The sequence below is a fragment of the Felis catus genome, chromosome C1 (assembly GCF_018350175.1).
Source record: "Felis catus isolate Fca126 chromosome C1, F.catus_Fca126_mat1.0, whole genome shotgun sequence".
Classification (NCBI taxonomy): Eukaryota; Metazoa; Chordata; class Mammalia; order Carnivora; family Felidae; genus Felis; species Felis catus.
This window is the reverse complement of record NC_058375.1, coordinates 57,994,102-58,022,099: the sequence shown is the minus strand read 5'-3', so window position 1 is coordinate 58,022,099 and position 27,998 is coordinate 57,994,102. Positions and strand designations below refer to the sequence as shown.

The following is a 27,998-nucleotide window of genomic DNA, read 5'->3' as shown; positions in this document are numbered from 1 at the left end:
CAATAGAAACTATAGCCCCAAGGTGCTACATAAATCTTGCTTTGCTTTCAGCAGAAAAAAATGGGATTAAGTAACCCATGAGAGTAGGGTGAATAAATGCATATCAGATGTTGGTACTATTTGATCCTGAATCATGTGCATAGATCCAGTAAGAAAGGACATTAGAAATTTAAAAAATAATTTTAAATAGGTGCAAACATTTCTATCTAAATTTCTCTAATTCAAAAGACAGTAGGATGAGTATCAAGTAATAAAACAGATAGCAAGGCCATCTTCTTCCAGGCAAAATTCTATGAAAAGATTATTTAATACATATATATCCATCATTTCAACTTCCCTTCCTCTGAAATTGTGTTTTATTTTAGTGTCTGTTTCAATAAGGCACTAAATAGTGGGTGCTACGGTATAATATGGTGGTAGAAGTTGAAAAGAAAGGAACAAGACAAAAAAGTATCAGTTTCTTCAATGTGGAAGAGATCATGCTATACCCCAGCCACACACCTGCAGAGGTGGAATTAGAAGAGGCCAATGATTTCTTCCCCAGTCCCACTTGTCTCTGGGGCTGCAGTAGCAGGAATGATTAACTTGTGATTTTGGGGGGTTCACAATCTTTGGCCTTTCCCTGCCATCAAGCATATTTCCTGGTGATACTGAGTGCCCAGGTAACTTTAAGCGGTTACTTTAAGGTAAAGGTAAGGTAAGGTTACTTAAGGTAATATTAAACATTTACTAAATTCTGCTAAGAGAGCCTTGTGTCTGTAGCACAGAGGGAATGATTTGGGTCATGATAGGTTTTGGATTAGTTAATATATTCGACTTGTGTATTCTCTTCTCCATTCCATAATATCTATTTTTCTGGATTATTGTGAAGATGATGTGAGATCATAATGTATATGAACAAACTTTATCAACTATTTTGAGTTATGTTCTCTGAAAATGCCAGGTTTTATAAATATTTGAGAAGGCTTCATTGTACAGTAAAAACAGCAGGGACCAGGGTGCCAAGCAGAGTCAGATTCAAATTTTGCCTACTACCATGTTAAGTGCCAGGGTTACAGTAGTAAAACAGAATTGAGGGAAGTTCCTTTGTGTGACACGTGAGCCTCAGTTTCCTCATTTGTACAATGAGATAAATACTTCCTTTGTGGATTTATGAGGGTAGTGTGAAAAAACATATTTAAGGTACCTAATGGCACCAGGTACACAGTAGATTCTTAATAAATCCTAGTCTTTATTCTCTTGTTGAAATTCTTATTCTACCATTAATCTGGATAATAAAAATGGCATTTTGAACTGACATTTTACAATATTAGACTTCTCTCTAATAACATAAAATTTCAAGACAATAGCTAAGCTCAATTACAACAGAACACATCCAAAGAAGCACATGGAACCATTAATAATGTCATAGAAAGTTGCTTTAAATGCTTTTTGGAGAGGCAGTAAATAAATGATAAATGGATAAATGAATGAATGAATAAATAAACAAATGAATAGATAGATAGAAAATCTTAATAATTTTATAATTTAATAGCTGATTTATATAGGTTAAGTGTTCTGGTTATAAGTACTATTATTTTTTTTAGGAAATTAAAATAAATATCAATGAATAAAAACATTCAAGTATTAAATATTAAAATAATTTTGGGGCACCTGGGTGGCTCAGTCAGCTGAGCGTCCGACTTCAGCTCAGGTCATGATCTCATGGTTTGTGAGTTTGAGACCCGCATTGAGCTTGCTGCTGTCAGCACAGAGCCCGCTTTGGATCCTGGGCCCCACCACTCTGTTCCCCTCCCCTGCTATGCTCTCTCTCTCTCAAAAAGAAATAAAACATTTAAAAAATAATAAAATAATTTTGTTGTATTTATTAACATTCTGTTAATATCTTAACATGTCATAAAATTACCATAGAATATGTAATTTACTGTTCATAGTATGGAGCCTATATGTGGCTTGTAATTCATGAAAAATGTTTAATACTTGACCTGGCATGTAATAAATATGAACAAATTAGAAATATTCAATGCACAGCAAAATCTGGGAAAGTCTTTTCTTTTCATCTACATAAATATTCACTTTTAAAATAGAAGTATAGATTCTTTGATCTTCATTCACAAATAGCTATATCCTTTAAATAATTTATTACAAATTTGTTTAAAAATTTGAAAAAAAAACTAGATATTTTTGGTAACTTAAATAGAAACTCAAACCAAAAAACAAATAATACACTGAGTCAGGACCTCAGTTAGCACAAATAGTGACTTTCTGTCAATTACCAAAATGGAGGTCGGGGGAGGTCAGAAGCACTAAAAGGTGCCCTCTCTGGGCAACCTGCAAAAAGATAGTCTCAGTGTGACAGAGAAAATACAAACAGTGCTCCTTTCTCTTAATTGAGAGAGGTTAAGGCTTGAAAACAGAGTATGGGAAAAGAGTGTGGATTTCAGCCTTGAATGTTCCCCGGGTAGGGCACTACCTACACAAAAGTAGCTGCAACTCGAATTCCAGTGCTTACATGGTAATGCATGAAAATTTTAATTTAGATTCCTTCGACATTCAGAGTCATTTACCACAGCACCTAACTAAGGATTGCCAGGATTGTCATTTAGGAATTTTATAAATAAAAAGAGCTCAGTATTTCCACGGGAACATGCACAGTTTTGTCAATTTTATCTACTGAAAATGTTTGTTTATAAATTGCTCTTACTCTATATTTTCAATGAAATTCTCGTGGCTCACAAGCATTTAGAGACTGAAAAGAAATCTTAAATTACTGACATTAATTTTTATTATCTTAAGTAGCGAAAGTGTTGTAATAGGTTTTTATGCAAAGGAAAATAATTTTTGCCTGTCTCCTCTCCTGGTGAGAAGGGTTCAGGGAAATTAAGCCTCAAACATAGGATCTGTTAGCAATGGCCAGTGGAGCCAAGAAAGGAAAATTTTAAGAGAGGCTGTCTCTAAAACTTGGCAGAGAAACCAAAGAAATTTTCAAATTAAAGAAGCTCTGTGGAAGAGATGTGCCTGAGCACAAAGATAACGGGGCAGAGACAGACTGGAATCCATGGAAGTAGGGTCTGGAGTATTATTGAGATATCGAGCACTCAGTGCCCATACCTAATAAAGTTCCTGCACTGGCAGCAGGTAGGAAAGTTGTCCCAGATGTCTAAAGCTCAAAGTTTATAGGCCTTAAACTGATAATTTAGGGTCATAAAATCTTTTAGGGGTAATGGAGTAGTTGCCCTGTCCATATTCTTTTTTCCCTCCCTTGCCTTCTCTTTCTCTCTCTCTCTCTCTCTCTCTCTCTGGTGTGGATAATAACATATTGATGATAATTCGTTTTGAGATGGAATCTTTCAATACTTGAATTATTCTTGGTTTGCAGTTTAATGCAGCTTCCAAAGAGAATTCCTTTAGCTCACTCTGTACCTAACCGAGGAAGGTTGAAAAGTCTCCAAATATGATAACTCTGTAATATTTCCGATATAAATGATCTTAGAGCTATAGTAACAGTTAATGAATGCATTTTCTAGGCTACCCCACACAAGATCAGAAAATTAATACAGCAACACAGAAGTACCGAATTTATATCTGGGGAACACTGCAGACATTGAGAAATATATGTTTCAAGTATAGCCCCATTTTTCAGAATATATTTATGTCATTCTATAGATGGATAAGCAAATAGGACTAAACATTAAACAAAATAAGGGGTTTTCCATATAATTTGAGGGGGTTCAAGCAATAGCTCCCTTCCTATCAACATGTCTCTAATCTGCTCGCTGAATTTTGAAATTCCACCCTCTTAGTTTAAGGGTTTGATTTCTATCAAGTGCCAAGCCCTCCAGGGGAGAGACCTATTTCAGTTGTGATGTCTCATTTACTCCTTAGTGCAAACATATTTCAGGGTCTTTTGAATGCTGGTTTTGTGAGGGTAGAAGATGAGAACCCTGGGCATCTGAGGGGACATGAAGAAAAGGTTCCATTAAAGTAGAGGCTGCCATAGAAAGGGTCTTGCTGATAGTGTGCTGGAGCTGACTTGTACTAGCTCATGAGAGCTAACTGGACTCATGTCCCAGTTCTGTGTTCAGCGATGTTAAGTTAGTACCTTGAATTTGGCCATAGAGGGAGTGGTTACATCACAGACATTAGCAAACACCACAAACCAGGGTTTGTTCTTCTCCCTGGAAGGAAAGTTACCTACACACCCCTTGTCCTGCCACAGGAGACTGAGGACAGGAAAAACAACATTCAAAAGTTCTTAATTTAGTCTTTTTTTTTCTTTCCAAAATAATTGTGGGTGAGGAAAAAGCTGTGAATATAAATGTCTCTTTGGTTTTATTCCTCTATTCACAGTAGGAAGCAAACTATCCAGAGTCAGGGGTTGTTATTAAGACTAATTTGACAATAAAACATGGATTCAAGGTCTTTTGACCCTCATTTTGCTGGTATGGGTTTTTTTTTCCTTATGTTCATCAATTTTATTATGAGAGAAGTGCTTGGAGGCTACTGTCATTCTGTTATCCCTACTTTGCATTGCTTTTTTCATAAAACTTACTAGGTTAATGACTATATTAATAATATAGTCATAATGACATATTGTGTGAAAATGACTCATTAGCCTCCATCAAAATGTAACTAAGACAGAGGCATTAATCCATTTCAACAGGTAAAATGTGCATTCTCAGTTTTGCCTGAATAAAACAGCAGAAATGTTCTTTTGACAATGGAAATGTTTCCTCTTCCAGTGTATTTCATTTCAAATTAGCCCACAATTTCACTTAAGGCCATGTTAACGTGCTCCTTTCCCATTAGCCTAGGGTGAGTAACAATTTGCTAGCTAAACCACAACTTGCTCCTCACGTTTTATGTCTGTGTAATATTTCCCACAAAGACAATGGGCTGAAGGAGCATCAAGAAGTGCCAAACACTTCATTTCCCTTCTAATTTAGGTCTCTATGTCATTTCCAAAGGAATCAGCTGAAATCCAACAATAATTTCTAGCTCTGTTCTCAGAATGTGTCAGCAAGGGAACATAGGGCTATCTCCAAAAAGGTTTAAAAATATATGTTTATATATCTACACACACACGAAAGAAAGGAAAACAAAGAAGAAAAGAAAAAGAAATGGGTAATAAGAAAATGAGCCTTAGAGCAACTCAAAAAGCCATGTGCCTGCTCAATCCAAAAAGCAAAGCTATTAAGCAGGAACCTGCGAATCGTTCTAGCTCCAAAGATTCATTTAGCAGCTAAGAGTTTGGGCTCCACATCATTTGCCCTTGTGCTTTTTGAACTCAGGAGAGTCTATAAGCAGGGTTGTATGTACAGCCTAAACACATTAAGTGAACAAACAACATTAATTGGCTTTGGTATGCTGACACATGTAAGGCAGTCCATACTTACTTTCTGAAGAGGTAGTTCTTGTAGATCAAATTTAGACTTAGTCTGCAAGTTTAAAGTCATGCTTCTGCCTGCATGCATTGCTGAAATACCTCCATAGGGCAGCATGCCAAGGTTAACTGTGTTGTGTTTGTAAGCAGCATTCTGAGTAGAGGAAATAATCATGTGACAGGGTGTGAACACATGCTCAACAAACTGATTATTACATGAACATGTTTAAATTTATAACATTTAACTTTAAGCGGGCAAACAGTAACTTCCTTTTAAACATGCACTTGATCAGACAGAAGCATACAGTAAACAGTGTTAGTTATGCACATAATGAGTACCATCCAAAACTACAGAAAAGACAAAAAAGCAAGGATACATTCTGTTTTACATTTGCTGCTAACTCAAAGGCATAAAACCTATCTCTTCTATATCATGATAGTAGTGACTTTGGACAAATGTTGTTCATCTGTGGTAGTCTATTGATTCAAAAATTTCAAACAGTGCGATCTTAATCAAATTCTGCCAGCTGCAAATCTCATGGTCTCTTTCACATTGTGAGATAAACACATACAAAAGACAAATGCCAGCTTCTAATGCTGCCTTAAAATGAATGTACTACAATGTTAAAGCCAAAATCAGTGCCCTTTATTTCTGTCTATAGACATAATTACAGCAACTCAGAAAAAGATCTGGTCAAAAATCATTCAATCTGACTATTGGCTAACTGAATTTACTGATTAATTTAGTAAAACCAGTCAAATAACTTGTATGTGGATCTGAGGATTCTAAGGGGTTTTTTTTGTTGCTTAAAAATTACATTTTAAAATGGAGAAATTTCATAATGAATCTATAGGAATTTTGAACTGTTAATGCTATGTATCAATTTTAGTATATGTGCTGCCGAAGCAAGCACAGTGCTATGTATCAAAAATACCTAACTATCTAGAGCACTCTGGTGATATCTGCATCGTGGTTATCCTTCAATCGGTGCATCTAAAGTTATCCCAAGTGTCTGACAGCTAGTTAATTTTTTTCTACAGAACGTCATTTAAATTAAAACATTTTGTAGGCCCTGTCATCAAATAGCTTCCATTAGTACAATCTCCACTTTCCAACTCTCATAAAAATGTAATAATTAACAGTATTTGGCCCTTTTAAGTAATTCTCTTATTTTGGATTAAAAAAAAACTATACAAATTAACTTAGTACACTTTTTAAAGACTGAATGTTCTTGAACAATAACAGCAAACAGCTATTCTATTCTGAGGGCGTTGTTTGCAAAGTAATGAGTTTTAGCATCAGTTTTACTGAACTCAGTTGAAAGACTATACTCCTGATTGTGTGTGCTTGTCTACCAATCACATTTGTTATGGATCCTTGATTATTTCATCCAGAGATTTTTCATTGTCACCATGCCAAAGTTGAAAAGGACACTGAACATTTCAATCTAGCACCTGAATGATTCCTTAAGGTTTAAAATTACTTCAGTCTAGTGCCTTCTTAGTTCCTGCAGAAGAGTAGCAATCTCGGACATAGGGGTTCAGGTTTTAAATTCTCTCAGTCACAGTGGGACTCTGTAGTGGAAGCATGAGCCTTGAGGTTAAACTACAGGAGAAAACAGCATCTTTTATCTGTAGCTGCCTCTCCAAGGTCAACACCGGGCAAGATCCTTAACCAACACCATTTTGGGCTGTTAAGCTTATCCAATGTCCAGGCCTCTAGGCAGTTTTGTCTTACGAAGAATGGATAAAGATCTTATGGTTTCTAACATAACTATTTGATATCCGGATTGAAATCTTCACCTAAATTTCACTGGGAAAGAAATACACCAAATCTCTGGTGCAGTCTGACTTTGAACAGTATGTGAAGTAGCACAGCTATGTCTAAACTAGTTTTATATAACGAGACTGTGCTTCAGTACCCTGAATTCATGTTTGTGAATAGCTGGAAAGTTTTAAGTAAGATACAGCCTGAAAAGCTCAATAACTCCATTTAAGGGGGGGGGGGGAAGAAATGTTACGTGGAGGAAACAAGAAAAAGAACTTTCAGAACCCAGTGGCTTGAAGCAATACTCTCAGGTAACTTAATTTCTTGGAATAAAATAAGAAGCTATTGCACATACATTGAAGTTGATCTGAGGAATGAAAGACAGACTGAGGGAATTATAAACATACAGGGGAAACGTGGAAGCTAATTAAAAAGGAAGGTGTGGGCACAGCAATAGGAAACACGCATGAGTTTACTTTTAATTATCTGGATCTGGGATTGGCAGGAGGCTTCCAAACTTCTGCTGATCCAAATCCCCCTCCCCCAGACCTATTTTCTTCTTTCCAAATTCCTGCACCAGCTAGCGGAGTAGCTCTGATCAAAGGAGAGGAACTGTTTATCTGAGAAACCAGTAAATAAATGATGGTACCAAATACTTAGAATTTTGTGTTCTTTCTCATGCTTTGTTCTCACTCACTCTTCTCTTGCCTCAAATTACTAGCCATTGCACATATGCTCCGAAAAGCTTCTTATAACCTTTCTTGACTAGTTCATCTTACCCTGTTACGTATGGTCGTGTCTACACGAGGCCAGAGTTCCCAAACTGTACTGTATTATTTGGCCCCAAATATTTTCGCCCTCCAAGTTATCTGTCTACATGGAGGGTAAAAGTTGAGGTAAGGCATGGTGACAACTGACCAGGTGTCTCCCACTGACAGCCAGTCATGAGGCTTTGATGAGGCTCCCTTCAATGGGACTGAGCACACCTATTTGAAACAGACATTCTGATGAAATATTTTGCAAGGCAGAACCAATTTCCACATTGAAAAACTAACACCCACACCCCCATTTATCAGTTCACTTTTCCCTAAAAATAATTGTGTTCTTGTCATGTAGACACGACCTCCAAACAATATAATTACTTAAAAAGAGTATACCTGAAAACATAAAATTCAATATTAAAGAAATATATAATAAATGCAGTGACCTGTGTTTTTAACAGGACACCAAATAAAATAATAAAACTATTGAGCAAAACTTTCTAATGGTATATTATTAATTATTACCCAGAGCCCCAATTTACACTAAGTTTTTCAACCCTAGGAAATGAGAACAAAGGCTCTATTTTTACAAGAGACCTGAGGATTCTAAGGTCAATGCAGAGTACGCAAAGCCCTCTACACCAAAGCCATGAAGTATACTCACTGATAATGGTCAATTGATCATAGTTCTACAAAATGGAATACCAGATTTTTCTTAGAGAGATAGATATGAACAGGCAACAAAAAGTCATTCTCAGCTTTAAAACAGTACGTATATATATATTTTTTTACTCTCCTCAATCACTATTCATTCCATGCTTTATTATGACTCAGTTTGCAACTGAATTGGGATTAATTTCCTTTTGCGTTGTTGTTGCAATATTCACACTAATTTGTACCTTTGTAGTCTTCATAAAGACATCAGCTATTTTTGTTGCCTCTAGTATGATTTGAATTTAAACATTTCTTTCTTTATAAAAGCCAACATTTGAAATGGCAGGATTTTTTATTTAATAAAGTAATGTGTAAGAGGGCATTTAATCTCTGCTTATTTTATCTTTCTGTTTCTTGCTGGGAAGATTATTGCTCATTAGAAGTAATAAGTTTACGAGTCCCATAGCAGTAACTGTATGCAAATTTTATAAACAAATTAGGCTTGACTTTATTATAAGTGAGTCTGTGCATTAAGGAGCAAAATACTCACTTTTTATAGATTCAATAAAAATCGTACTCCTGAGGTCACTAGAGAACAGTTCTGTGTCCTAGGAGAGGCATTCTGCCTTAATGGCCAGAAAGCAATTGAAGCACCGTCCCATATAATAGAGTCAAATTCTTTCTTACTAACAATACTTAGGCTAGATTTGATAAATCATTCACCTACAGGTTATGGACTCTCGAAGAGCAGTAAACAATATCCATGAGAAACTATTATGATCGATTTCCCCACAATATAGAGATAAATAAAAGGCTGATCATCTATTCATTCATGTAGTTCATGCTTCACTACATGTGCTTAGAAATGCCAATAAAGTAAAACTAAAGGCAGGAGGGATATTCTTACAGAGAAATGCCAGACATACCCTGTCTAACCTTCTAGCTTCTATATGTCTAAGCAGCTGTTGTCTCCAGTCTGCAGGCATTTTACCACAGCTCTCCTCTCCCTTCACAGGAGTAGGCCTCGTCTTTATATCACTGTTATCTGATGGCTTGTCACCATAGTTACCCAAGTTATAGTCAGATGGTATTTTTTCCAAAAGAGCTGCCATAGTAGGCCTAGCTGAAACTGGCCTGGTTTGGGAGGCACCATAACTCTCTGTACTGTAGCTTCTTGCAGACAGTGGCCTCCTCTGGGTAAGGTTTTTAACTGGAAAACTTCCCGCCTGAGCTTTCACTTCTTGATATGAAGGGTGTTCATCTTCATACCTGCCATTCCTTTTCAGGAACTGGGACTCAGTCACTGAAACGCTGCTTTGGCGATCCAGACCTCCCCTATATGGAGGTCTGCCGTACCTATCACTCGGAGGCAGCTCATGAGGTTCACTGACCCTTCTAAACATGGCCATTTCTGTGGAGCTCGCCAGGGAGTCAGCTCTTCTCAAGAAGCCTGCCCTGGCACCTTGGCTTGCAAACTGGGCATTCACCACAGCATCCTCATTAACAGATGGCTGAGAAAATGAGAACATTTGCTCCATTGGTGGGTATCCTCTGTAAGCTCTAGGACTAACCAAATCCTTGGCGATGTTTTTGCTGGGCTGTTGCACGTACTCAGAATTGTGTTGAAAGGGGGGTGGTATCCTCTTTTCGGCTTTAACTTCCACTGCTCCTTGGGGATTGAAGCTTTGGTCAAACTGATAGACTTTTTTTGTCATGGAAGCCTTCTGTTGTTGTGGCCCTTTACTACTTCCGTAAGTGAGCATCTCATCATCCAGCATTGGGACTGACTGGCTTCGAGACATACTGGACATACCATGCTCTGGTCCCAACATTTTATCTGGTCGTTCATGGCTTCCTAAGTGATCACTCCCAGAAGCATAGTTTTCTAATGGTATATTATAAACCTTGTACGTACCAATGTCAATCTCATCGATACTCTGTGACTTTTTGAATTTATTGGACTTGATATCTTTCATTAGTGGGGAAAGCCTCTCTGTGCTTTTGCTAATGGAAATAACACCTTTAGAAGATTCTGGGCGGCAGTGGATTTGAGAAAAGACATTGCTAAGACTCCTGTTGGGATTGGAATCGTGATACTCCCATGGTACTCCTGGAGAAAAAGGACTAGGTATTTCAACAGATTCTTTTATATGTTCTTTCCTTTCAGGCAATGGGCTGGTGGTGGGGGTTGTCTCTAATTTGGAAGGGAAAGCGGTCCTGTCTTCAAAAGGACTAGGGGTTCTGGTCCAATTCTGCCAAGGATTGGAAGGAGGCACTTCTGTTTCTTGTGTGTGTCTGTGTGTAGACTGCTCAAGTTCCAGGGGAACACCAACAATCCTATCCTGCCTAATCAAAGGTCTGCGTCCGTGAGAAGATGTGCTTCTAGATTTCGAACTTAAGAGAGGATTGTTGTTGGCATTCTCGCCTGTGGTCTCCTCTGCAACAAACCCTGTGTTATCATAATGTGAACCATCAGTCCAGTTGTCAGTGAAGGCATCACTCATTGGCAGCCGGTCAGGACGCTGTGGTAGATTCCCTGGGGGAACAGCCTCCCGCTGGCTGAGTAATGGCTTTGAATCAAGAGGCTGTGGGAAAGATGGTGCAATCCTGTGAAGAGAGTGGGAAGAAGAAACATGAAAGTGAGGAAGAGCTGGGTCTTTGTCAGAAAGAGAAGCATCATCCAAAAATGCCACAATCCTTTGTGAACGGATCATCCAACCACACCTCACTTATGACTAAGATAGCATTATTATTTCATATCTACCCCTATACCTTTCTCTGACTTTTATTTCCTCCTTGTAATTATCACCTTCTAACATATCATATAATTTACTTACCTATTTGATTTATCGCGTTTTGTCGTGTGTCCTCTGCTAGAATGTAAACTCATGAGGGCAGAAATTTTTTTTTTCTCTTCAAGCCTAGCATCGTAGGCACATAGTAGGTGTTTGTTGGATGATTAGATGAGTGAGAGAAATGGATGGGTCTTCAGTAATGGTCCTGAAACTTGTCCCATAATTAGAATCCCCTGATTCCTTTCTGGTCCTCATCCTGGAATTTCTGATTCTTAAATTTCCAAACTATTGTTTGAGAGTACCTTTCTTATAAATACTTGATACGTCTAATGAACCCAGACTATCTTCAAATAGCATATATTTGAAGGTCAGATATTGAAGCCGTTAAATCCATTGTATAGAGAACACATTTTCTTAGAATGTAAATTATATTATATTATATTATATTATATTATATTATATTATATTATTTTTTTGGTCATTAGCCTGTTTACACTAGTGACCAAAGTATCTCTAGAAGATGTTCATTTTTCTAGGTTTATTGTAAATGATTTGCACAGTTATAACATTGAATTATATATTTTTTTATCAGTGAGAGATTTTTGTTTTTGCTAATATTTTCATCACAGGCATTGAATATTTTCATCACGGCATTGAAAGGTAGAAATAGTTATTCATTAATTACCAAAGAATATCTTGCTAACAGTACTGATGTTATCAATAAAATATGAGTCAAAATCAGTGACTACCTATATCATATGATGATTTGTATTTGCTGTTTATAGCATAAAACATAGCAGCAAGTTACAAAACAAAGAATCAGAACTGGGTGAGTACTACCTCATGGAGTCACTCTATCGTGCTCCTTGTCTTTTAATTTTTCATCTGTAAAATGGAAATAATATAGTAGGAACTATTTTGGAAAGATTAAATATTTTTACTTACATACTAACTTTTCCAGCTGATGATAAATTGATGATGATGATAACGATGATGATGATGATGATAGCATTGAAAATTTTATTATTTACTTCACACTAGGCAATAAGTGCTTTCCATGTATCTTACTTTAACCCATTTTGGATAGTGAAATGAGCACATGTGTCATAAATAAGTATTGGGCAAACAGGGCTTTTGGCTTCTGATTTATAAGGGATGCCTGGATGACTCAGTCAGTTAAGCCTCTGACTCTTGATTTCGGCTCAGGTCATGATCTCACAGTTTGTGAGATGGAGCCTGCTTTGGGTTCTATGCTGACAGTGAGGAGTCTGCTTGGGATTCTCTCTCTCCCTCTCTCTCTGTTCCACCCCCACTTGCATGTGCACATGCTCTCTCTCTCTCTCAAAAAAATTTTTTTTAAAAAATTACAAAAAAATACAATTTCTTGTCCTATCATCTCAACCTGATAATCTCCCACTGTCTCTCCCTTAAACAATGGTTTTGCTGCTAGAAACCATTCATCCTCTCCTGGAAGTCCCAGGGGAACTGTTTTTGCTTACCTGCCCGTTCTGTCTTCTACTCCACTCATGTGCTGAATACAATTCAAAAATTAAGATTCGATTTTTTTAAAGTTGCTGAAAGAAAGCACTTGGGAACAGAAGAAAGGGAATTCTAAACACACCTGTTACCCCACAAAGAATTATGTACTGCATCTTTAGCTGTTGTCTGCAAGGACCCCACTTTAACCCGGGTGTTAGAGGATCCTGAGGAAGCCTGGGAAGGTGAGTAGTCTGAGTAAGTGCCTGAGGAAACACTGTTATTCAGACAGTGAGTTTTGTCAACTTCAGACTCATCAGTTGATTCTGAAATGTAAAGGGGAAAATGTTATAATGCTATGCACATTGACAAGAATAAACACAGAAAAGCAAGTATGAAAAACAGATAGCATAACAATGTTAGGAATATATATTTGTAAAATATTTCTACAGACTATGGTGTATCATCATTTACAACTGGTGATTCATCATGCACATGCATTTGTGGCATATTTTCCACATCAGGTTCACAATGTTACCTTTTTTGTCCTTCCCTAGCAGAACAAGTTTGGGTGGGTACAGAGGGGTCTCAGCTAATGAAGGGTGAAGTTCCCCAATCCTCATTTCATTAGCTGGATGAACAAAAGAATCCTGAGAGATATAATAATATAGGACAAGGAAAGTAAACATTTAAACATTGGTTAACCAAGATGTCAATATCTTTATTTGGCTCAGATTTAAAGATTGGGGCTCTAGAATTTAAGTCACTATGGAGCACTAGGAGAAGTGCATATGTTTCTCTGAGCTAAGTACTAAAATATTTTGCTTTTCTAATTTAAATGAGTCCATTTATTCATCAGATATTTTTTGAATGCCTGTTTATATGCCTGGCACTGTGCAAAGAACTGTGGACTTTCCAAAGAAAGATAAAATGTCACCCATGGCCCCTGGAAATTTATAATCTAATTGGGGAGATAAGCTATATCTCATTACAACACAGGACTGACTTATGATAAGCTGTATGTGAGTATATGATATATACATATAGATATATATACATACATGTGTGTATATATATATATATATATATATATATATATACATGTGTATATATGGTATATACACATGTAAAGGGAGAACTTACTTTAGAGTTCTAAGAGGAAAGTCTATCACTGACCAACTATTTTTTTTCATCCTTAGTCATATTTATGCACAAGTGCTATTTAACAAGTGGTCTTATCTTCAATTTCTTCAGTTTTATCATGACTTCTTCCTAACATTTCTAGTTTTCTCATGATTACTAGCCTGCTGACTCTTCATTCTAAATCCGTTCATTGAGTGTAATGACCAACATTGGTACAAGAATAAAACTTTATAAAGACAAATGAACATGTTAAAAAAAAGTATGAATTTAAACTTCTATAATTAAAATTATTATTGCCAGTTAAACAGATAGTGAGACGGCATTGGGGAAAGTAAAATACCAAAGTCTCATTTTCCTCCACATATAAAAATGTCTTGTCTATACCCATGGGGAGGTAGCAATATAAATTTATGCACGGCAGTTATCTTCATTTCTTTTTTTCTTAAATCTTAATTTCAATTTGAAAGATAATTTTTAGTATTTTTCAGTTTTCTCATTCATTAGTACTTGTTAGTTTAAAATAATAATGTAACATTTAGAAATATTTTGTTAAGTCAAAGAAAGCATATACTTGAACACAAAAATGTAGTAAGTGAAATGTGTTCTGTCTTACACCTAATTGGTAATAGTCAGAAACTCTTATTATACATTTTATTGCCCGACATAGTGACAGGTCAAGTATTTGAGTATTGCAAAGAAACATCCATTTTTTTAACTTTAGGCTTAAGTTTTGTTTTTGGGGTTATTTTTGGTTAGGTTTGTAAGAGAATATTTGCCTGTGAAAAACCTGGGTATATCTGATATGTGTTAATTATTTAAAAAAACATATCTAGTCAAATTCTTTCATTTTCTACAAGTGGGTTTTGAGACTCAGTGAGGTCCATGCTTACAGAGATAATTAGACCAAGATCCAACATAGAGGCAGGATTCTGGGGTTCCAGTCTTATGATCTTCCCTTATATTGTGCTGCCTCCTAGTGTGCTCAGCTGTGAGCACATCTGAGGCTTAAAATCCAGCTCCAGAGTTGAAGAGGGATAGGAAAGAGAGTAGGATTGATGGAAATTCTGGAGATGAAGAGGGAAACCTGGGTTCTCATGGATTTTGAAAACTATTTCAAAGGCTTAGCATAAGAAATTCATGATAAAATTTTAAGGTGACAGAATAGAGAGTAAAGCCTTTACACATCTTTGTAGACATTTATAACTATAGGAGACCCAAGTTTGAGAAATTGTACCATGGAAAGGTATAAAATATGTTAAGTTTTGTCAAAACTATTTCAGTTGCAAGGTGGCATATTTCTATTCTATTTCTGCTTTATCATTTATTAATCGGGTTATCTTGCACAAGTCAGTGTACTTCTGTGTACCTTATTCATTTCACCAGTAAAATGAAGGTAATAGATGAAAAGAATTAATGTTATTTTCTGTCTAGTACTAACACTCTATGAATCTAAATATAACTTATAGTTACATTGAAATAATATTTTGAAACAATATTTTAAAAAGGAAAGATTCTTATGACACCTGATAGAGAACTACAGGAATTTTGTTTTAGTCAATAAAACAACCCAAAAGTTGTACAAACATAGAAATGTAAATAAAATTAAGGGTTTCATTACTTTGTTCCCTTATGCCTTACACATTTAGTATGCAAGTTATATTGCATGTATAGGTCAAATTTTCAAATTTGTGTCTTAATTTTGTGGCTGGAGCTTGGCATGGTGGCTATGATGTGACTCACTGCTTAAGAATTTCTATTTTGAATCAAAAAGAGCCATAGTGACTAGTGAGTATGGTAGTAGCTAATCATGAACTGCCTCCTTTCTCCAGAGTTCTGTGAGACCCTCCACCTAGGAGGACTAACACTGAAGCAAGAACAATGGATTTGCACTGATCCAGTTAGACTCAATTATCTTTATGAACAAAATGATAATAATGATGATGATGATGATGATGATGAAGATGATGATGCCATCAGTTATGGAGAATCTATTACATAGCTGCTACTGTGCTACTATGCTAAACACTTCATCTGTACTATTAATTATTTAATAGACAACTTTGCTTTTCACTGTTATTTATTATTTTGAGTTATTTATTATCATCATCTTTGTTTTGCAGTTAAGAAGATGAAAACTTAGAGAGGTAAAGTCATAATTCCAAGTCACAGTTTCAGTGAATGGTAGAGCCAAGATTTGAACTTGGATCTGTCTTACTGGAAGGTCTTCTCTGTAATATTATGTATTGTGTACCCAGAGAAAAGCTCACCTACCAAATGGACTTCACAGAAAAGACAAGTTAACTGTCCAACAAAGGAAATTAAGCATCAACTTTGTCTCTATCAATTCTTTTATAAAGAGGCTGGAGGAATCAGGTTCATGTTGGAAAAGTGGGTGAAGCTTTTGGGACTACTTCTATGGTGAAGACAGTGGAGACTATTGGTAGGGAATCAAATATAATGAAGGTCCTATTTTAAGCACATTGAGCCGTATTTGCTTCTGAGGAGACAGAAGAGGGACAGAAAGAAAAGGCAGAATCTCTTTTTTCTTTAACTCCATTGATCTTGTGCCATTCAAACTAAATCTCCACTGCTATGGCTGTAGTGAAAGGGAGTTGAAGACAGAAGTGAGAGGTGGGGAAAAGCTTGTGTCTGAGCTTTCAAGAGTCCAGGCCTAGTATTAATAAAAGCATTTAAGGACATTTTCAATGGTAATTGACTACTTATTACCAGGAGAAAGATGTGTTTTCTCTATATAAAGAAATTAGGTGGAGTCTCCTAACAAAGGAAAAAGTCCAAAACCTTTCTGAACATGGTGGACATGGTGAACAGGTATCCAGTGAGAAGTTTTCTGTAATGCAAGATAGTGGCCCGCAAAAGGATTAAAGGGGGTTGGGCAGGATTAGCACATGATTCTCTTGTGGAAGGGAAGGGAATTATCACTTGTTGTAACTTTCCTCTGTGCCAAGAACTGTGCTTGCAGTTGTATAAAAGTATTTGCTTTTGTCTGATTTCATCTCCACAAAAACTAAGCATTATTGGTATCTGTATTTCTAAGATAAAGAAAGCAAAGCTTAGGAAGTTTTTAATGACTTGTCAAGTTCACAAAATTGGTAACAAGGTAGATTCAAGATTTGAATTAATGTCTCCTGGACTTGAAAACACTTCTTGCTCCTAAACTGTGCTCCAAGGTACCTGTGATGCTGTTGTTAATTCACAGGGTTACATGGGTTGTTTTAAATATTTGGGGGAAACAAAGCAATACTTGACATCAGTCAGATATTGTGTGAACTGGTGGCTCTCAGTTTCAACATTAGATTGCACTTTCCTTTGATGACAGTCTTTGTGAAGCTGGCTTTTTGGTGGTTGCTATGATTAAAAATCAAGTGTCATCCAAAAATCAATATGAAACAGAATTGTAGTGACTGATGTGATTCCAAGGTTTGAGAAGATAAGTGGTGTCCCACAGGTACACACATTTCATCAAGTACTTTTGTTATTTAAGCATGAAATAAAACTATTATCTCCCCTTTTAGTGTATGTGTATTATTTTTCAAATGGCAACTAGGCAGGACATAAATATTTAATAAATTGTTCAGAACTAACTGCTTAATAAATGGAACTGTTAGGTACTTCTTTTGGACTATGGTCCTTGTAACAAAATTACTAAGATACTAAAGGCATTTGTATGCCAAGGATTTTGGAACCCCCAGATTTTACTTATTTTACATCATAGCTTTATTTACCATACTGTTCTTCTTTCCTTCCCTGATTTTCTCACTCTCCCAATATTTCATCATGATAGTTTGCCTTTACTCATAATATTATATTAGTGTATTAACATAGCAAATTGTTATTGTTACAATACATGTTATTCAACACATAGGTGACAAAATATAAATAATTGTTGCAGCCAATACTTAATTCATTATGAATGTGACAAAAACCCAAGAGAAATTGTTCTTTCCCTCAATTAACTTCTATTGAATGTAGAGACACACATGTTATCAGATGAGTCATTCATATACTCAACAGGTAGTTACTGTGCCCAATTCTGTACTAGGCATTGTGCTAGACCCCAGAAAGGCAATGGAGACAAGACATACCTGACCTCGTGAAACTCACAGCCTGTAGTTAATAAACAAAATAATTAGAAAAATTTTTATTATATGTAACACAAATAAACAGGATAATGTGATAGAGAAAATCAGAGGTTCTACTGATCATGTGATCAGGGAAAGCCTTCCTGTTGAGGTAATCTTTAAACTGAAGGTTGGAAAAATATGGAAGTGTTAGTTATATAATTGGACCTGGGTGCTAAAGACTGAATGTTTGTGTCCCCTCAAAATTCATAAGTTGAAACCTATATGATGATATTTGGAGGTGGGATCTTTGGGAGGTGATTAGGTCATGAGGGTAGAACCCTCATGAATGAAATTAGTGCCACTATAAAAGGGACCCCACAAAGCTCCCTATCTCCTTCTACCTTGTGAGGATATAGAGAGAAGATGGCCATCTATCAACCAGAAAGTAGGCCCTTACGAGACACTGAATCTCTTCGTGCCTTAATCTTGGACTTCTTAGCCTCCTGAACTGTGATAAATAAATTTTTTTTTGTTTGTTTATAAACCATGCAGTCTATGGTATTATGTTATAGCAGCCTGAATGGATGAAGACACTGGTAAAAAGCAAACGTAAACTTCATAAAAGGAATTTGGAAGTAGAAGAGAACCTTCATACCTCCCCATTCTCCTGTTCATATGACTCTCCCGGATGTATTCTCTGTCTAGTATAACATATATTAAAAGTCTTGGTATAGGTTTGGCAAACAAAGTGATCAATAAATGTTGATTTATTTCCTTATTCTTTTTTCTCTGCTGAATTTGTAATCTGTTTACCTTGTTTTTTCTTACTGTTTTCTGCTTCTGGTTCTGCCTACCTCTATTCTTTTTTTTCCTTCATTTTCCATATTTAACCACACGGATAAATGCATCATGCAGTGAGTGATATTCTCTTCCACATTCTTGAGAATATGAACTAAATAATGACTCAAAATAGCAAACAAGTGCAAAACATACAAGAAAATATTATACACTTAATATAATATACATTGATCAGCTAGATACTCGGTTGTCTGTATTAATTATATCTGAAAGTTGAAAATATGGAGCATGGCCCCTTAATCTGGGTGAGTAATTTGATGAAGAATTGGCTTCTCGTTGCTCTAGGATGGCTAAAAGTTGGGTAAAGAAGATCTAGAATTTAAATTTTAGAAAAAGTATTGCACTTACCAGTGAGAATTCTACTCAACATAAAGGGCCAGGAGAAGAAAACTTAAGAAAGGTGGGGTGAATCACTGAAATAATTATAAAGACTAAGACTGAGCTCAATTAAATAGGCAATAAGAAGCCACTGTAGTGTTTTTAAGCAGAGAAAGTTAAATTTGTTTTTAAAAGATCATTAACAGAGTTATGAGGGGGCTGAGGACAATGTAAGTCAAGAAGTTGACAGGTTTTACAGAAATGCAGGACAGAGTTGAGGGCCTGAAGAGGTCAAGGAGATACACTTAGATGAAAATGTATAAGCTTAGGTGATTGTTTGGAAGGGTCAGTGAATGCAGAGAAAGAAGGAATAAGAAATCAGGATATCTCCCAAATTTCTACCTTGAGTGGACTAGTAAAATAATGGTACAAGCTGAGATCAAGATTGGGCATGTAAGAGCAGAAGCAAAACTGGGGAAGAAACATCCGATTTAATTTTGGATTTTTCATTTGAAGTGTTTATGGGATAATTTTAAGATTTATTTTCTCTACTAGGGTTATTATTAAATTCATGACCAAAGCCATCTTTTCCTTGCTTCACCTATCCCAACCCTGAATTAAGAAATTTTAGAATCTTCTTATTTTGTAGTAAAATTACTCAGTTTATGGGTTATCATGACCTCACAGTTATTTGGATGTTAAACTGTGACTACATGAGATTTAAATACAAAGTGTCTCCAGTGTGTACCTGCTAAACATTGGCTTTCTTCCTTTTTATATTATTGAAATATCTTAGAGATAAAAGCCTGTTATCAGACAATATCAGACAATGATACTGATTTTATAAGTAAATGGAAAAAAAAACCCAAAATGAGTACTTAAATTTTCCTCCCTAGATATCCAGCTATATTCTTCTCTTCTGGGGCAGGCTGGTACCTCCATTGGCAGATGTTCACACCATGCTTATTCTTGCTCAAGCTTTTTCCTTTGTCTGGAATGACTTCCTCTCTTTCCACTTTAGACGAATCACCCAAATATCAATATGCGGTTCAACTTTAAACTGTTTCACATAACTTTTTAATTGATTGGCCGTGATTGCATCTCTCTCCAATTTCTTAAAGTATTATATTTGCCATCACTCAACAAATCATGTGACTGTATTTTATATGATATGCTCTCTAATCACCTTATCTGTGGTAATTTTACCTAGATAGGCTCTAAATTATTTGAGGACTATGTGCACATTTTATATTTCTTTTCTCTCTCTCACAGTGTTTAGCACAGTGCTAAATATACAGTTGGTGTTTTATCAATGCAACAAATTGATGCTGTGAAATGCAGATTTGTAAAAGAGTTTCATGAATCTAGATTTTTGAGAAGTGCGTATAGTAACTTCTAGATGTACTCATACCAGTTATGTTTCTAATGAAGATAAAAAAGGTGATAACCAAATTGGCTGAAGAGTTGATGAGATAGTACAGAGGTGGCATAAATGTAGTTGAATTCTTTTCAGACCACACAAATTGATAAGGATGAACATTTAGTTTATTCTAAAATATAGGAATTAAGCTTCACATGACTAGATCCAGAAAAGCTAAATTTCAAAGTTATCTCCTGTTTTTCATTTATAGTAGTGTTTCCTATAATGGTTTTAACCCAAACCCTAAAACAAACAAAAAATTGGCTCTAAATCTGATCCAGAATTTTACTGAGATATGCAGAGTAAAAAAACAAAACAAAACAAAACAAAACAAAACAAAACAAAAAACCCCCACAAAAACACACACAAAAAAACCCAACTTCATTTAGTCTTTTCTAATGACTCATACAATAAAAGTTTGGATAGCCAAAACAGTACCATGAAAATGGTATAATGCACTTACTGGCCAGACCTCGCTAGGTGAGCAAGTATTCCTTCTGTGTGTATTGGAACTTTTGGAGTCGTATTATAATTTTAGGCCATGAGGGTGTCATTTACCTGTAATTCAGTAAATGCAACTCTCATAGTTTGAAAAAGTAGAGAAACTCATTTATATCTTAAGGAAAAAAAATGCACATATCAGAGATCTAATCAGTTTAAAAAAAAACATAGAATTTAGTAATTCCAAAAAATCCAAACCACACTGGCAATTACCAATAACCTTGAAATACCTCCACTGTAATCTCCTTTGGGGCTACAGGCCACTTGTGTTCATACTTTTCTTTCACAGTTTGCTCCGTGTTAGCAGTTGGGTTTGAATTCTCAACACGCACTCCATGGCTTGGCTTACCCACCAGATTTTGAACAGATTTTACCATATTCTTTAAATCCTCTGGGTAAGGAGTTGGATATCGTTTTAGGTTTATTTCAACCTAGAAGTTTATAAAAAGAAATTTCACATAAAAATACCTTCGGCAAACATGTTCACAAAACTACTCCATTTTATGTGCAGTAGTGAAACCAAATGCAATATAGTGAGTGTTGAGCTGGCTGAGAAACTGTACTGTTGCTGTCAGTGGTGTTCTTTCCATATTCTGCCCTCATGGGACTTTTTCCCGCCACGCCCACCTTCTAGATTAAAAATAATTTGGGGATTATATCCTAGCTTTAGACCTAGGAGTAGGTCTAAACTCCTACTCCTTGAAATCGGAGTATTTCATTGAAATAGGAGTAGGTCAAACATATAAGTGACTAGCAATCTGAAGATTTTAAGCAAATTACTGTCAGCTGCTTTTATACTTTAGAGGCTGTTCCTTCCCTATCTTAGTTATTTATAAGTAATTATTTTCATGTTAAAAATATCTTTGGAACATTAATATAGATGATAGGAGGAGACCCCAAAAGATTTACAAGTAGAGTTTATCATGTCTTTAAAAAATGGGGAATTGACAGTATCTGCTACCAAATATGCATCAGCTCAATGTTAATTAATTAGCATGTTATATCAAAAGGTAGGGTAGCTAATTCTTGTTAATACCTAAAAAAAATGCTTCAGGGTGGCTTTTATATTTAGTTTTTACCCTAATAAAGTAACATTGTAGGTACTGCCTTAAAATACTTGAAATCTTAAAATACTCCTTTGTAGGTAATGTCTTAAAATAAAAAATTAAAGAATGAGGAGATTTTCGAAGATATTCTATGTAAACACATAAATGTTGGCTTATATTTACCCAGATATCTATTTTCCTTTCTTGAATTCATTTTTGGTGTATCAATCTGCCTTTAGGGAATATATATTAATGCTCATTCTTCACATTTAATTTAGAGGGAGAAAATATGAGACACTCCTTATGGAATATCCCATTATCAGAGTATTTAAAATATACCTAAATTGGAATAAATCCAATTTATTCATGCCGATTAAAAAGGAGTGGGAAGAAATATAAGGAGCAGATTTATTTGGCCTGGCTTATTCCAGTAGTCACAACTTTTTGCATCTGAGTAGAACCAACTTTACAAAATGGAATGGTTTATGTGATTGTAGTGAGTATGTGTCTGTGGAAAGTGTGTGTGGGGGTAGGTGGGAAGGAACGGAGAAGGGGAAAGCAAAGCTGAAGAAGGAAAGAGTGGGAATGAGAGACGAAAGGAGAAAGTGGGGGGGGGCACATGCACCCCCACCTGCCCACACCCATGGAATTCATGGGATGTAAGAAACTATGATGGTGGTATAGATCTGAGGATTGTAAATATGAATTCAAACACTTTTGCTCATCTGCAGATTTAGCAAATCCACCAACTTTGTCATATTCATCTTCCTCGTGGCTCATTTTCCATATCAAATGCTGGGATTGGACTCCACTGGATGATTTCTAACATTTCTTTTAAGACTAAAAATACAAAATTATTTTTCCAATACATTTTTGAAAGGCTGATGAAAAACCAGATAATTCTGCTAGTATAAATATTGTTTAAATGTAATTTTGTCTTTTACACTCCCAAACAAATAAGAATGAACTTAATAATATATAGAAATAAAGCTACAAAAATATAACCCAAGGAAAATTTAGACTTCTCGGAAAAAAAGTGTAAGTTGTTAGAATGTAATATAAATATAGCTCAGGGTACTTAATTTATAATGCATTCTTAAGTAAACATAAAGAGAATGATATCCATGCTAGACAAAGTCCATTGGGATGCATGCATTCTTGGATCTGCTGTTTAAGTTGGTATTAGAAATGTTCATCACAAATTAAATCTAAGTTTTAAATGATATTGTTCAACTCATTTAAAAGTACTTGATATCAAAGGGCTAAAAGTCAAAAAACTACATTTAAAAATATAGATTGTAGAGTGGTATGACTATTATGCCAATTAAGAACATCTTTTAATTTTTAATAACCAATGGTATATGAATGAAAAATAATTTTCAGGTAGAGAATTAAAATCCTATGTACCTTAAAAATTTCTCAATGCTAAAATTATACTCGTAAATTGAATCAAAAGGAAAAAAAGTGTGAAATGTTCTTCTTTAATTGAATTAGATTCTTCATTGAATAATGTAATCTATTTTTTATAGATGCTATGTCTCATCTGACAAAATTAGATGACTATTTACTAATGGCCATGGTGCCAATATTTTCTGGTTATTTTATAAACAAGTTAATATGATATTTTGGTCACATCACCAGAATATGTTTGGGTACTTTATCTTTGAAAAATATTTAAATTTAGAAACAGAAACAGATTTGTCATGAATTTAATGAAGCTTCAGTTTTAGAGCCTGTCACTTGCACAGCCTCTTTCTAAAGCCTTGTGAGGGGCCCTACTTATGTATTTAAATGGTTATTTTATATCCTTTTCCTTAAAAGAGGCCCCTCTCCAAACTGTGGGAGTTTCAGGTCTCATACAACTTGGATTTGTTTCACCTAGCCAATAAGTTCCTTGTTTCCCACTCGTTGGACCTGGAGTCAGAAGATCTAAATTTAAGCCACAGATTTACCTCAAACAAGCTATCAGCCACTAACCTTTCTGTCCAGTTTCCATTTGTGTAAAATGTGAATGATAATATCTTTGGTGAATATATGACTAAAATGAGATAATACCTGTGACAGTCTTTTGAAAATATGTAAATTCTATTCAGAGATTAAATACTATCTAAAATCAGATTCTACTTAGGTATTTTTAAAATCTCAATTCTTTTGGCAGTTTAGATTCTATTATATATACTATATACTCATATATGTATATATATACACACACATATGTATATACATATAAACACCATACTACCTGTAACTATCTGGATTTTTTCAGATTGTATGCAGCAGCAACCATTATTTATTCAGTATCTGCCATTTGCCAGGCACATGCAATATGTTTATAAGGATATTTAATTTATTATTATCTATATGATAAATAATACTTATCTATAATTTAAATAATACTTATTTTATTATTTATCATATAGATTTAAATATAAACACTGACTAATTATAATTAACAATAAGTAAACAATTATAATTAAACATAGTTTAAATTGCATAACTCATTATAGCATCTGTTCCCATTCTACCAAAAGGGAACAGTGTTGGTCCAAAGTCATACAGCTATAGGTAGCAATGCCCAAATTCAAAGTCAAAGTCAGGTCTTTGACTCCAAAGCCTATGCTATGGAAGTGTTACTTGGTTCAGAGCTATTGTCTGATAGAAGTGCAGCACATTACTTGTACAATCTTGTGAAAAAATGGTGTTTGTAAATCTATAATGTAAATTTTACTGAGTTAAATAACAAGATGATTTCAATTTTTAAAAACATAAAGCTAACAATTTTTTATAATTCCTTTTAAAATTTAAATAACACTGTAATATTTTATAATTGTTATGTTTGTAAGTTCTGTAAAAACATATTTTATATCCTTTTACAGATTGTTTTGCCTTCCTACTTTTCTTTTTTTATGCCTTCCAACTTTTCAACTCATGTGTGCACTGCTTTAGAAATGAATAAACATGCTCATAAACACAATTTTATTAATAGTTCAGTAATGCCCCAATACAAAAGCAGTTTCTTTATATTTCTAAATATATAGGCTAGAAATATTCCCTTATTCTAACATGGGATGGAAAAACAAATAGGTGGGAAAAATTGTCACTTATGTTCTTACCAAAATGTTGTATATATCACTCACCATAAAGTATTTGTTCATTTTACATATACATTTTATTAAAATGCAAGATTTTGTACTGCAATGTTATTTCACTTTAATTTTAGAAAAATAGCAATGTTTCACAACATTCTGTATATCTCAGATCTAAAACAAGTGCAGTAAATGCAAATAGCAGCTGCAAGATGTTGGAGACTCCCAAAAGTTTAGCAATGGAAGAAAGAATTAACATAAATAGCTAGGCATTTAGAGATGATATCTTGAATTCACAAAGAAAACCGTGGTTTTCTTATGTAATGATTAAATTCTAATTTGGTTTGGCTGTAAATTCCGGTAAGAGAAATAATAGTGAATGCCTTGATTATTGATTTTTAAATATCTTATCCTGGGATTTAATTAGGACATTTTACACAGAAAGGAAACCTATAGCAGTTTCAGTGAGGATTCTCAGCTGGCCTTATATTGTGCATAGAATATAAGACACAGAATAAGAATCTAGTCCATTACATGTGGATGGTAAAACTTACCAAAAATGTAGTGTTCTTTCACATCCCATTAAGACATTTTTTTAAATGAAACTTTTAAACACCCAACCCACTGAGATAAGGAAGCCCTATTTGCCACAACTCCTAAACCAATCTTCTCTTACAGGAATTCTCATCATCTGTGCCTTCAAATTAGAGGGAAATCGATACTTTTCAACAAATGTCCATCTTTGTACTCAAGGTCCACTCTCAGCAAATCCCAATTCAAATCTCATGCTATTTTATGAATCAATTTTTAGTTATTTAATCTCCCTCAGAATTGACATTATACAAAAATGCATGAATGTATGGGGACAATTTAGATGTTATCAACAGTGTCATCAACATTCTGCCCGACTATTGGTATTCCCACACTTTAGATTAAAGAAAAAAATATTTAAAAATGAAAACATAAATGAAAATGAAGCACCCAACTAAAAACTCATGCCATATATCCCACCATTAGGCACCTCATTATTAATGTTCCCTCCCCTGACTTGGTTCTCTCCACCCCATTGCCAATGTCAATGAACAAAAACTTAAATTGGTACCGAACACTGGCAACTGGATGGTTTCTATAGGATCGACATTCCTTACCCCAAATCATGCAGAACATACCCCATAAACCACTGTTCCAAGGTTGCCTCTACATGGGGGGTTCTCCTACCCCAAACACCTAGGCCTACCTGTCTGCCACTTAGAGAGGGAAGAGTGGTGGATTGTGCTGCAACTGGCAATGGAGTACACATGCTCCTTTCCTGCTGGAGGCCACTTATACAACCCCATGCCAGCTGTGGGTCATTCTGGGGGACGGGCATATCTTGGATCTGCTGATCACACCTGGCCCATGGTGTGCAGCAATCGCCAGACAGTCTGGCAGGTTGGAGAGTAATCCCACGCTGGCCCCTTTCCCAGGGGGCTTGGCAAGAGTGATCCTGTGGGAGAAGGAATCTCCATTTTCTGGGAGAAAGAGGAGCACTGTAGCAATACTTTCACTTTATCATTTTTCTACTCTTGATTTTTTTTTTTCACTCTGGGTAATGCATTTAAAACAACCACAGAAAATTAGTTCAAACTCTCTAACAAAATGGTACCAATATCAAATGAAGCTAAAGGGTCACCACTTCTTCACACAATGCAGCAGTTATACTACACTGTACACTCTATAAGTAGGGCATTATACTCTAGTCCATTTGGAAGTTGATGGCATAGGTCAGTGGTTCCTTTTTAGATTTTATGTAAATGAAAGGTAAAATGGTGCTAAATTTAATGTATATGTAATGAACCAAAACCGTGTGATTAATTTACTATAAGATTTTCATACATTCCATTCATCATACTTCCATGATGATTTATTTAGAAGTTTGTTTGTGTTCTAATTTGCCCAATAGCCAATGGCATTGGAAATGTTCAAATTAGTCAAAACCAAGTGTTTGAGATTTTTGAAACACATATTGTTTCGCCAAAATATAGATAAATCAAACATAAATAAGCATAAAGAAAATGTAATCTAAAGTATAATGAGCCTACTCTGATTATAAACAAACCTGATCACATAACACACAAACAGGGCTTCTAAATAACAGTTTGCATTTACCATGTTTTATGTTTTCATTGACACATATACCAGAGTATATTAAACGTACTATTTTCTTGTTGGATCCTTTGAATATGGATTTTTAGGAATAAGTATGTAGTTTTTGACATTCAGTGAAGAAAAAGAATGAATCAGAGGTCCAGTATAGAATGCATCATCCATTGGTTCTATATTTAACGTACGAAATCTTAAAAGAAGAACTGAGATGTTGTAAGGGTCTTTGTTTACTTTTAGTTTGGCATTGTTTTTTCCAGGAATTCACAAGTTAAAAAAATGTTTCTTTGGTTATTAGATAGCATTAACCACGCATCCAGAAACATTTTTTTCAAAGCCAAATCTTTAACAAAGCTATCATTTTGATTTGGGAGTCCGTTTTGGGTTCTCCACAATGATGTAGAGGTAGGCCTTGTCAATTACCTTACTGTCTAAATCTAGTAAGGTTCCAGAGTGTGTTGGTTTAAGAAAGAAGTTTAGAAAATGTGGGAATGAGGGGAAAGAAAAGAAGAACACATTACACAATCTATATCTATTAACAGGATGCACATAACAATTACTTAGG

The 27,998-nt window shown here is 35.2% G+C and overlaps 1 protein-coding gene across 9 annotated transcripts in view; it reads right to left on the bottom strand.

Annotated features, from left to right (window-relative positions):
• The window catches only part of LRRC7 (leucine rich repeat containing 7), a 550,569-nt gene that overhangs the window by 79,735 nt on the left and 442,836 nt on the right, over positions 1–27,998 (bottom strand). For 3 of the 9 annotated variants that reach the window (XM_019837219.3, XM_019837221.3, XM_019837220.3), the window contains exons 17-22: positions 26,529–26,777; positions 21,390–21,590; positions 13,376–13,487; positions 12,983–13,163; positions 9,493–11,173; positions 5,397–5,537 (exon numbers count right to left, since the gene is read on the bottom strand). In XM_019837219.3, the coding sequence (XP_019692778.2) occupies positions 5,397–5,537; positions 9,493–11,173; positions 12,983–13,163; positions 13,376–13,487; positions 21,390–21,590; positions 26,529–26,777 (2,565 nt within the window). Of the gene's footprint in view, positions 1–5,396; positions 5,538–7,930; positions 8,138–9,492; positions 11,174–12,982; positions 13,164–13,375; positions 13,488–21,389; positions 21,591–26,528; positions 26,778–27,998 lie in introns of those variants that run through there. The other 6 variants (XM_019837223.3, XM_011284940.4, XR_006583706.1 and 3 more) reach the window with 5 other exon arrangements.